This window comes from Leptosomus discolor, chromosome 25 (assembly GCF_034619465.1).
Source record: "Leptosomus discolor isolate bLepDis1 chromosome 25, bLepDis1.hap2, whole genome shotgun sequence".
Taxonomy (NCBI): Eukaryota; Metazoa; Chordata; class Aves; order Leptosomiformes; family Leptosomidae; genus Leptosomus; species Leptosomus discolor.
The window spans coordinates 4,684,817-4,697,362 of NC_141415.1; the positions used below are offsets into that span (position 1 = coordinate 4,684,817).

Consider the following 12,546-nt stretch of genomic DNA (forward strand, 5'->3'; position numbering starts at 1 on the left):
CGCGTTCAAAATTTTGATTTGTAGGAAAGAGGAAAAAATTAAATAGTTCAATTGTTCAGCTCTTAATTGAGGGCTGTTCCTTATCTTCCTGCAGTCCTCTGCCTTTTCACCGTACATCTTAAATTCTGCACGTACCAGCCTTCTCCGCTACCTGGCATTGACTTGTTTGTATTTTTTTATATATTATTGCAAGGGTTCATCATTTCACAGTTCCTGCTCTGCCCTGGAGGATCCATCCTGCCTGGATCTGTCTGCAGGAGGCTCCGTGTTTGCTGCTGCTTTTACATGAATATGCAGGGCATGCAGATGGGAAGGGTCGGTGGCGCACAGGGTAGAGGGTAAAGGGCTTCCCGAAGCAGCCCCGAGGCTGTCAGGCTGCCTTACGTTAATACAGTGAACCTGTGGTTTTATTTATGCCCATTACGTGTGCACACACGTGCAAGTCTGTACGTTTGTGAGAGGGGCAGCTTTGCACTGGTTGTGCTTGTTCTGGAAATACCCCTTATTAAAAGCTACTGAAGGGTTTTGAGAATGCCCGTCAGATTGTGCTGGGTTTCACCCCAGCTACAGCCTTTGCTGCCGCTGCACCGAATGCAGAAGCAATGGGCGAGCACAATTGCGTGGTGACTAAGACATAATACATGCTGAGTCATCAGATTGCTGTTTTCCTTTCCCACCCTCCTAAAATTGATTCAGGAAGTCAATTTACTGTGATCTTTCTCTCCCTCTTAACATATTCTGTAACTTGCAAATTACCTGAGAAATCTATGCCAGACTCTGAATCCTATGCAGCAGTTCCCATTCTCAAACCCAACGGCTTTGGCACCAGGTTGTCACCATTTTCCACCCCACCGGTGAGTGTTGAAGGGCATTGGAGAGCAGGACTGCCGGGACCGCCTGCCGTCAGCTCTGCTGCCTTGGGTGGAGCTGGTTCTCAAAGCACAAGCGCTGGTTTTGTTCCATCCAACTATCACTGTACGAGAGAGGTCGTGTCCTTCCAAGTGAGCTTCAATAGATGAATTCATGCTTGGGCATGAGGTATTCCAGCAGTACTGCCGCTGGTGGGTTGGTATTGTATCTCTTCAAGCTCCCATCATGTATTTTGTAAATTCAGTGCACTTAGAAAATACCTGCTTTGCTTCAGAAGGGAAACTGACTTCTGAGAGACCCAAACCTACTCCGTTTGGGCTAAAAGCTAACAGGTTTTTTTCTTTAAAATAAAGAACATGTGCTTGTCTCTTAAACTTACTCCGTTGTAGAAAATTCAAGCAAGGTTTAGATTCCCAGTAAAGCTATTGGGTAAAAGCCTTTTGTCTTCCCAACAGCAGCTTGCTTTTCCTCTCTGTTGAAAATGATGTCAAGTCAAAACCTTGTAGCTTAATGGGGGAACCAAATTTTGGAGGAGCTGCAAACCAGTTGTGGTTAAATCCACGTTGATGCTTTGATACTCCGTTTTCCCCGTTGCACCGCATGTTGTAAAAGCAGGAGACACTTCCCTGTTCTCGGTCTGCAGTCCAACACCGGGTGGTGGTGGCTCTCATTGTGGAGAGCAGGAACAGGTCCCAGTCGATGTTGATTTATTTTTCACTAATCGTCTGAATGCGGCGGGTAGGGGAGCGGAGCCGGGTCAAGTTTGTCTGAAGCAGGGGGGATCGTAAACCCGGCTGGGTGAGGAGGGAGGGCCTTAGGAGAGCTACGGGAGTGGGGCTGAACTGGAGCAAAACCGTGCTGAGGGTGACGTGGGTTTTTAAAAGAGGCCAGTTATATGAAAAAAAAAAAAAAAAGTAATTGGAATGAACTCGGGGTTCATAGGGGGTGTGTTCCTTCATCTCCAGAATTCATCCCACCCAGCAGCATAGACTGAGACTGGAGAGGTCAGGCATCCCTTACTATGCTATTGTGCTTTAAGCCAAATTTAGTCTTTAAAGTCCTTTATTATTTTTTTTTTCTGGAACTTTCAAAACTCTTCCATCTCTGTCAGGCACATATTAAGAGTTTTTTGGGTATTATTTGGCTCTTTGAGATGAATTAGAATAAGGGCATTTTAAAGTTAATTTGGAACATCTGTTTATAGTGAAACTGTATTATTAACATAATGAAATATTAGCTGCCTTTGGTGTTCAAAAGTATTTAACTGAAATTAGAGTTAAGCTGTTGTCTAAATCTTATTGCAAAGCGCTATGGAAAAAGCTACTCTGAATTCAAGAAAAACTTATAAACTGTTTCATGTCACCAAACATTCCTTCCTTTTGCCATAGGTTTTTTTTTAAAAAAAATTGCATTAGATTTCGAAGTCTTGTTTCAGAGGGTTTTTTAAAACGTAATTTAACCCGGCTGTGTTGTATCTTCCCGTCCACGGGGACCTCCTGGGTTGTTCCTGTGGCGGGACGGGGCTGTGTGGTCCATCTCTGCCACGTAACTGGACCTGTGCACGTGTGATCTCCTGCGAGGTCGCATCCTGCAGCATCCTCCTCTGTTAGAGTCCACCTCCATCAAAACCAGTCCAGCCAGCTCCGTACCAGGACAGGAAGGTTTGCCAGGACCCACCTGTGGATTAGCCGGACTGTCCTGGCAAGGTGTTCGTTAGTGTCATTCACAATAACTGTGCAAAAAAAAAAAAAAAAAAGAGTTTGTCTTTTGATGATGATTGTGTGGCTTTTGATAAATATGGGGCTTTACTCGTGATTCTAATATTGTGACTTTCTGTTTGTAACCCTTGTCTTTTAAAACTTTCAATCCTTATAATTACCTTGCACTGTTGTGTTTGTGGTTGGAACTCAAAGGCTTTTTGTTTTCTTCATAACTTCGAGGTTGTCCGTGTGGGCTCGTAGCCGGGGGCCTTTAGTGATGATGATTATATCTGTATGCAAAGCAGTGTTCAAAACCAACCTCGTGTATTACAAGTAAACGTAGAGAGATAGTGATCTGTTGATGCTCTTTTACGGCAGCCAGACTGTAGGAAGGCTCAGTGCAACGAATCCCCAAGAGATACCGGTATCTCCGGGCTAATAAAGCCTCCTATGAACACGTTGGAATGGCAGTCCCATTTGGAATGGCAGTCCCATTTGGAATGGCAGTCCCATTGCAGCGTCACATTCCTCTCGCTAGCAGAATAGAAAAGTGAGCAGGGAAGTGTCGTGGTCTGTGGCCTCCTTGACACCTGGCAGGTGAGGTGGCTTACCAGGGCACGAGCAGTTGATAGGAAATAAGGGATTTTGGGGTTGCCTTGGCTGGCTTTAGGAGGGTGACCTTTGTGTTAAGCTGTGGTATGAGCAGGGAAAAATACAAAGGTGACAGAAAATTGCATTGCTGGCACCCGTACAGGGTGCCCGAACGTTGCTTCAGGGAAACTGAGGGCTGGAAGTGTTTTGCCCAGGGAAGAGGAAACCAAAAAACCTCTCCACGGCCTGGGCTGTGGCCCTCTTTCCTTGAGGGTGGGGTGGACTGAAATTTTCGGTCACCTTACCAGTTCTGGTGGTGTGCTCCAGTACACAACGTACCTTTCAAAGCCAGAGTAACAGATGTAACTCACACGTAATATGAGTTGATAAAAGTGAATTACTGTATGGTATAACAGACCCGTCCAACAAATAACTTTGGGGATATATAGATATATGTGGATATAAATATGTCAGAGTGCAGCTGCTTTTAGTATAATCAAAACATATAAATGCTAAAATCAACTATCGAGTTTTTAAACAGCTATTTAAAAATTCAGTTATTTCAAAACTGTTTTTAAAGATTCTAAAATCTTCCCCTTCCCCTACCGTAAGGTGTAATAGCCGCTGAAATACATCCTGCATTTTAAATGCCTGGGTTTGCTTTTTCACAATCTGCATAGCTAGACTTCTTTTTGCTTTCAGCTGGTATAAACCCTGTGTACTCAAGTATCTATATTGATGTGCACATCTATTGTTTCTAATCTGGTCAGTTGATCAATGAAGACCAGCGTGTAATTAATTGTATAATATTGCACACAATGTCCCACTCTACATTTATCCAGATGGATTTGTTGTTTGTTAACTATAGCTGCTTTCCTAAACAGTTTCAGGAGAATATAATGAGAGTGGTTTTGTTCTTCCCAGCCTTCCTATTTTTTAGCTGACAAATAATTTTAAAGGGAAACGATTTCAAAGACTTATTCTTTTTTTCTTTTTCTTTGGATGTCTTCCTTCAGATGCTTAATATTTTTTATATTTTGATATAACGGTCCAAAGTGAAGGAAGTAATTGAAGATGCCCGTTTGGTTACTGCTTCATTAAAACGTGTGTGGGGTCAGTAGGAGAAATTAAAAGCCTGTTTATATCCTGAGGACCTCACAGATTTCATTTGCAGTGAGCTGGGGAAGACCTGGAAGGAACAGCAAAGGAGTCAGTCAGCAGTTTGCCCCAGCTTCAGCCTGCAAGAGGGACCTTTTGTTCTGCTGTCCCTCCAAGATAGGTGATGGTACTCAAGGAAAAGTTGCATCTGCCTGACCTGTCCACTATGATGTTCTACTTCTGCTGTTTTGGTTCTCATGCAGATGGAGGGAACGAGGAGCCACCAGACCGAAGACAGGCAAGTGTAGACTCCCGTCAGAGCCGATCTGGGCAAGGTAAACGTTAGTGTTGTTCTGCCTCAGTGACTCGTTTCTCGTTTGTTCACCTTTTATATCTACATTTTGTGTTTTGCAGAGTTTTGTAACCATCGTTATTATCCGCATAGCTACAAATTCACTAATATTCACAGCACAGACTATCTTTGCGTAGTTTGGAGGAGTTCAGACTAATTCATGGCGCAGCACAGGCGTACCTGTAGAGTGTGTGGCGTCTCCATTTTGCAGATGGAGGGACGGAGGTTCACCCAAGGGCGGTTGTTGGGGCTGGTGGGGTGAGAAGTCTTCAGCACATACCAGCACCCATCAACAGGCCGCTCAGTGACCGCTTGCCTTCCCCTGACTGCAAAGGAGAGAACCTGGCAAGTCCTCAATAACCAGGTTCTCCTTCCCCCCAGACCCGGTGATAGGATAGAGAGGGGACCTGTGCGTTCCTGCCGGGGGCCGAGCAGCCGCTTGTCACGTCTTGTGTTTTGTTTTGCTTCATCCTACAGGAACAGGAGAAAAGGTCCTAGGAAAAGAGTAGTAGAAATAGTTTTTTATATTAATTAAATAATGATTCTACAAACTCTGTTGTTCAGTATCCACCATTCACAATAGGCTTGGTGGTTAAAACCACCTGAGAGCCGTGTAACCAGGATTTCTGTCACTGACAGCAGCAGCTCTTAGATCTGTGCTGGCTTATGTGTCCTTTGAAGTCGCTTACTTAAAGTTTTAAGCATTTGCTCATTTGTGAGGGTTGTGAAAATGCTGATATTTTCACACAGCTCTTGGGACTGGGAAGCATTTTTTGGAAGCATGGCTTTAGTAGGTGCTATGTGCGTTGACTTATTTTCTCCTTGAGATTGCAGCAATCATTTTCCTTTCATTTAGGTTCAAGTCTGTTGTTGTCATGGTGTCCTAATGACTTATTATGGAGACATTTTCTCCAGAGCATTGTTCTTTTTTGGCAGTATTCCAGTGTTGCCTGGGCAAAATTATTGCAAGTGATTGAATTCTGCAATCAGAATTAGGGGGATTGGAATTTAGAGTTAAAACCCTGAAGCCCCGTGAAACATCAGCAGCTGAAACTGCTGTGTTAACATAGGATCTTTTTATTACTTTTTTTGAATTTATTATTTTAAATTTTCTTATTTTAAAATAGAAGGGTTAAAATAAAATTGGGAAAGCACAAGAGCATTTATAACTGCACATACCCTGTGATAGCTTGTACACAAGCAGCATTTCTGTGCTTCGAGAGGACAGAATGAATGGTTGCTCTTTTCCAGGGGCTGTTAGCTCAGATAAAGTTGCTGTTGTGTTGCTCGTGGAGGCTGAGCCTTGCCCACTCTCCCTGCCGCTGGTCCCTGTGATGTCCTTTCATTTGTCTGGGTTTTGTCCGGTGGTTTGTTGTTACCAGACACAGCAGCTCAGATGCAGCTGCTGATGGGAGTTGCCTGCTGGGTTTCCGTACACTCATTTCGGACGCTCTGTTCTCTCAGGTTATGTTTCAGCCTATTTACTCAGCATCCCGGCTGCTGTGGAAAAGTACCAGTTTTGGGCAGAGGACGTGGGGGTTTTTTTGCAAATACTTGCCAAAGAATGACCAACTTGTATCTCTTTGCCTTAATGAGCATGACCCAAGGAATTGCAGTAGCTAGCAAGAATTTTCAGCAGGAGAGGGGAGTAGAGGGGGAGACAGGTTAAAAAAAAGTACTTCCAGCTTCTTGGAGAAACAAGTTTCTGTGCTAAATATTTGCATTTTGATCAATGGATGCAATTGTAGATGCTTCTACTTTCTGCAGTGGGGAAGAAGTCTCTCTGCGCTATGAAAGTATTATTTTTAACTGCCCTGTTTTGTGTCCATAAGTTGCTATCTGTCTGCACGTGTTAATATTTATTTTTCTTAATGATGGGATAAGGAATTTTATGATGTTCAGAGAAACCAGCTAACTGAAACGAGGCTGTCCTCTTACTTGTGTTTAAACTTCCCCGTTGCTGCATGTGATGCCCAAGTGTTACAGCTGTCTGTAAAGCTTTCTTATCTTGGAAAACTTCAAGAAATAGTTTATTAGTTCAAACATGCACTTTGCAGCAACATTTTATTTACATATATTTTATAGACAAACTGTCAAATTTCCTGTTCAGCTGTGAATGGTCCCTAATTTGAGGGTCTGATAAACCCGATATGCTTTCTGACTGAAACAAATTTAAGACTGTTTCAATTACAATGTTTGTGTGTTTGTTTACTCCAAGGATGAGAGAGAAATTTTGACATCTGTGGAATGAAAATAGTACATTGTGGGTATTTTGTGAGTTCACTGGTTTGGTGGTAAAGCATTTGAATTTTGAGAGGGAAAATACTCCTGAAAACTTTGCAAAGATATCATTACTTTTATTTCTATGTAAGATACTGCCCCCAGATGCCCTTGGTTTTAGGTAAAAATTTAGGTAAAATTTGAACTTTGTTTTTTAAGAAGCAAAATCAAAGATGACAATTTATTTATTTATTTATTTATTATGTGTCTGGCACCAAATGTGTTTTGAAAAAAACACGGTAGCTTGTTTCTGTCCATGCCAGTGCCGACTTTGGCACTGATGCCAGTTTGTCTTTCCTGGCACTTGCAAGTGATTATGAATAGGTTTGCAGAGTCAGCAGAGGTGTTCACCTCACGATAATCCTGGAAAAAGCAAGGTCCTCGATCCGCTTATGTCAAGTAAGCTATATATGGAGCCAATAATTACAACTGGCAACACAGAGCTGGAAGAAGTCAATTTTTTTTTTTTTGCTATATTAGCAGCATGCCATCAAATTATGCCCAAGTGCCCTAACAGAGCCACTGCATCTTTTGGATGATTAGCAGGAAAAACTTATAAACAAGGTCATCAAACTTAAGGTTCCAAGCTCTGCTGAGCAGTAGCACTGTCCCGTGTGTCGTGTGTGTCCGAGACTTGGGCTTGCTCTTGAGAGCACGTGTGTCTCTCCAGCACGTCTCTGTCCTGTCTGCCTGCTGTGCTGCGTAACGTCCGAGGGAAGGAGGTCTGCGAAAGTTCAGGGCAGAGTTCCTACCTCTGAAGCTGTGGTCGTTGTGTGTAGCTCAGACATGTGTTGAATGGGAGACCTTGGGGTGGTGCTCAGGTGGCTGAACGTGGGTGGGTGCAGTGGAGCTGCCTGTCGCCCTCAACTCCCTTTGGAGTCCACAGAGAGGTAATGGATGGAGCCAGTGGAGTGTCCAGGCTGGGACTTCTCTTCCTGAAGCAGAATTCTAAAATGTGTCATTAGATGGTCTTGTCCTAAACTCCCTGCCTTTTAGAAGTGCTTCTAGATGTAGGCACGTTTTGGGGACACCAAATTACACAGGAGGAATGCTTTAGCACACTAAAGTACTGCTGGTGTGTGTGACTGAAGAGGACTGAAATGCTTTGGAGATGGCCACAAGCACAGACTCGGTGTCTGTAACGAAGCAGTGCTGGTGGTAGATGGGTCACAGTGGCACAGGGCAGCTTCACTTGGACGGTTGCAGGTGGAGAAGCAAGGCTGAGCAAATGCTGACATAGAAATGGTAGTAAACTGCAGGGGAATGGTGGTAAGGCAGTAATTCTAGTTTTCTTTGGCTATAGCCAAATATTTTTTAATATATATATATATCTGTATATACATATATATTTATGTGTGTGTATATATATAAAAGGCATGATACTGTCAGCAACAGCATCTTAATAAAAAAAAAGGAATACAACGATCTGTACTCTGTTAGAGCATTCCTGTGCACACTTAATTAAAGCAGCATGAAATGAATAGAAAAACATCACTGTCTGGCTCAGGGTTTGTGGCAATAATGACAGTCTCTGATGAATAAAACATACCGAACTGTAGCATATTTACTAGAGCATACGGAAGTTAAAGAAAATCATCTCTGTAAGGATTAGACTTTGAATGTATGTTCAGTAAACTACTGTGAATGTGGCAAGCAAGAGAGTAAAAGTTGTATTTTGAACTGTAAAAAACAGTGTGTGTGTGAAGTGTGTTAGTGTTTGTTTTGTTTTCTTGTAGAGAATGGTACAAAAATGCTGAGAGCTGTTCATGGAAGTTGGCATCATAGCAGATGGATTTTAGCCACAAACGATACTACCTCTTAGTACACTTCAGGAGCTTGTCCAAGATTTTTGACAGTTATTTCAATATGGGTTTTCCTCTGATCACAAACAAGTTGGGTTGTTCACGTTGTCCTTTGGCTATCTGGAATAGAATTAGTCCGTCATCTCCTCTGGAATACCACGTATTTGAGGCATTTACCCTTTTGTTTTGTGTCCGTCTACCCTTCTGTCCAGGAGTTACATTTTCTTTTTTAAACATATTCTGGCAAGTCTTTGAGAACCACACAGGTATCCAGTGGAAATCGAGTAATAGATGTCTTTATGGAGGAAAAACGTCAGTAGGCACGAAAAGCTAAAATCCATCTCTTAAAGGTGTGGCACAAGTGTAATCGTCTTACGTTACCTGTAATGAAATATTAACGTTAACAGTTTTAAGTTGGTTGTGCAGATGAATTATTTGTGGTCTGTGTTAGGCTATCAGCCTTACTGACTAGCAGTGGAGAACCAAGTGTTCTTGACCAGAGGTTTCCATATTCTGCAGGTAATGGGAGGAACCTTACTGCTCCCAATTCTGGCTGATCTGGAGCACCTGCCCTTCATTTGCTATTATAATTTATTGCAACAATTAGCAATATGTGCTTTTATTGTTCTATCTCCACTCGTCGTCATCTTATTTGATGTTTTCCATGTGGATCTGTAGTGATGCGACCCCCATACAGGCTTTGTGCGGCTCTGGGCGCTTTGGTGCATTTGCCAGGGGGGAGTTGGAGGTGGTGGTGGCTGCTTTCAGAGGCTTTTGTTCTTCTGTTTGAGGGGGGATTTTAGGCTAAAGGTTCTCATGTTGAAATTTAATTCAGCTGGAATTATTTTTAGAAATGCACAAAAAGCTTATTGGTAAAAGGATTATTGCTTTGTCAGAATTATGTTTAAAACTGGTGACTCTAGGATTCCAAAAGACAAATTAAAAGAATTGAAACAAATTCTTCATCGTTATGCTGTTCATAATCTAAAGAAGTGTGCTGAGATGCTGTTCCAGAAATCCAATTTCTTCGAGGGAAGTGTCAAGACCGTGCAAGAGGAACAGGAGAGAGCAGCCGTCCCTGCTCCCTGTGCAGCGAGGTGGCTTTGCGGCTGGGCTCACCCGAGCCGGACAGCCCTCTGCCTAGGGACGGTAAGAGCAGGAGACTCCCTTGTGTTCTAACCAGTTCCTTTTTGTTTTTGTATTCCCATCAGGCACCTCCACAGAGAACGACTGTGCTTTTGAACCAGACTACGCTATTCCGCCACTCCCAGTGACCGAAGGTATGCAGCACATTCGGATTATGGAGGGCATGTCCCGCTCCCTTCCATCCTCCCCCTTACTCACACATCAGTCTATCAGTGTTCGGCTCCAACCTGTGAAGAAGTTAACTGGTAAGGACTTTAAATAAAGTTCAGTGGGGCTTTTAAGGTCCATTGGTGCAAAAATCTGTAAGAAAACGCTTTGAACAAGCTTCTATATACAGTCATCGTTTGTTTATTATAGCAGCTACTTCAGTCAAAACCAGGAACGGATTGGATTTCATGCTGACAGAGAAATCTTTCTATTCTGAAAATGATCTCTCTGTTTTACAAATATTCTCTTATTTTTCTGAGAAATTTCTACCAGAGTGTATTTCAGTTCCACTCTGTATTGCAGTTTATGCACAGTAGAAGTGTTACAGTCATTTTAAAGAACTTTATGCTAAAATTTTGAATGCTGAGGGAATACGTCAGAAAAATTATAAACTTATACAGCAACGTGATTTTTTTTTTTCATGGTTCATGCATATTTTTGAACTGTTTTGTTTGTCTAATCTGCTGGGATTGTGGTTTGAACACCTAGAGATTTTAAAGTAGTTGGATTTTCAAAAGCACTTGGAGTCTGACATCCATTTAAAGGCCTGACATTGTATTTCTACTGGTAACAGTTTTGAGAAGCTTGCTTCTTGCCTAAAATCCGACATCCCTCCATGCCCATCTTTAAAATTGATCAACCAGTGCACTGCGTTTGTACTAAGAGAAACCTCCAAAAAGAGGTTTTACCTGATATAATCTGATCTGTGCTTACTAAAGGGAGCTCTGATACACTTTGTACCTTTTGTTTTCCGTGCCCTCTGGTGAAAGGAGAAATTGAAAAGGACAGGAGGAAGGGATTCCTGAATCGTGATCGAGTCGCTTTGCAGGATCTCGTGGTGGTCTGAGCCCGTGCAGGACCAGTGGAGCTCAAGAGGTGCAAGAGAATCAGGCAGAAGGAGATAGAAAAGGACATGAAAGTTGTTTAAAAGAAAAGTTTCAGTGTCTTAGCTGTCTACAATGTGCAGTTCCCATCACTAGGGACTTCGGAAGTGTGGCTGAAGTTCTGCCTTAAATTGCAGCCAGCTTTTTAGTGGAAATGAGAACAGCTATGTAGTCCAGAGCCCGTTCTTCAGGAGGACCAATGATGTGACACTTGGAGGATTTGTGGGGTTTTGTGGATTTTGGGGTTTTCTTGAAATGCTTTCCTTTTTAAGAGTATCCTTCAGTTTGCAGTCCTGAGTGAGGGCTGTGCAGCTGGATGTTCAGAGCTCCTTTCTGTTTGTCCTTCGGCTTTTCCTTCTCTTCTGGAACACAGGAACACAACGTACTGCACTTTACCAGAGCAGCTGCTAAAACACGCTAGACTTTTAGAAGTTCGGTGTCAACTTCTAGAATCATGACATTCAGTGGTGGATTACAAAAATAGTTTCAAAGTGCCATCCGTTTCAGCCTAGTGTCTCTCAAACCTTGGTATTTTTTATTCTAGTTATCAGTACTTTTCTCTGCTATGAATACGCTGCGTGCAGCACTCGGGGGGGTGGAAATTCTGTGTGTGCTTGGTTTGTTGTTGTTTTGGGTTTTTTCCCCCCCTGCCATGCCCCATCATGGTGGGTAGGTGTGGAATCACAACCTTCCTGCCACAAAAAGCATGGGTCGTGAAGAATGACAAAAATAAATCAAGACTATTTTTTCTTCTACAGCGTCTCTGTACTTGTTTAATTCGTTGTGTAATGTATAGATAGTGTGTTCCTGCTTTTCCTGAGTTTTCTGCCATGATCCTCACATTCATCCAGTTACCGCTTCCTTTTAGTGTTTGAGTTACTTGCAACGGGTTTCTTCTTTGGTGTGTCTTCCTTGGTAGAGGCAGGTAGTATTAGCCAGTTCCATAGAGCTTTTTTTCAGTTAGGAAAGGATGAAAAGCATTATATTTTACAGATAGTTTAGGCCTTTGGTAGTATCTTTGTCTTGTTCATTACCCCTCTGTCCCCTTCTTTTGAACTATAATCCTTTGTGTTTATACGCTTGCTGCTGTGGCTCTGAGGTACATTATATTCGTGTATCTACTTGAACAGTTCATTACTCTTCTCTGAAATACTGTTTGGCAGAGGGTTTGAGCTGTACCCCATGGAAAGAGCAATTTTTCTTATACTGCTGCAGCTCCATTTCTCTAACAACTTCCAGCCTGCTCAGTGAGCTGCCTTGCTGTAGATCTGCTGGACTTCTGGCTTGTAAATAGACGTTAACCTCCTCCCGCTCCTCAAAGTCACAATTCATTCCAGCAGATTAAGCTCCATCTATTCATAATTATTTTTTTCCAGGTGGAAACAGATGAGACTCCACTTAGCTCCAAGCTCAGAAAGCTTTTGTTGGATTTGGCAGGGCTGCTGTTTGGAGTGTCCCACTAGACAAAAGACCAGATACTGGAATTCCAGCAGTGGCTTTTGCAGGTAGTAATTCAGAGACAGGGGTGGTGATTCACACAGACTTCAGGGGTTTGGGCAGCTCGCTCAAACACCAGTGAGATGGTCCTGGAGAGCCATGCTGTAGACGTTCAGCTG

The 12,546-nt window shown here is 42.8% G+C and overlaps 1 protein-coding gene across 6 annotated transcripts in view; it reads left to right on the forward strand.

Annotated features, from left to right (window-relative positions):
- The window catches only part of TANC2 (tetratricopeptide repeat, ankyrin repeat and coiled-coil containing 2), a 206,862-nt gene that overhangs the window by 48,218 nt on the left and 146,098 nt on the right, over positions 1-12,546 (forward strand). For 3 of the 6 annotated variants that reach the window (XM_086477855.1, XM_086477856.1, XM_086477857.1), the window contains exons 2-3: positions 4,523-4,594; positions 9,905-10,084. In XM_086477855.1, coding sequence (XP_086333981.1) covers positions 4,523-4,594; positions 9,905-10,084 — 252 coding nt within the window. Of the gene's footprint in view, positions 1-4,522; positions 4,595-7,610; positions 7,614-9,904; positions 10,085-12,546 lie in introns of all 6 variants that reach the window. The other 3 variants (XM_086477858.1, XM_086477859.1, XM_086477854.1) reach the window with 2 other exon arrangements.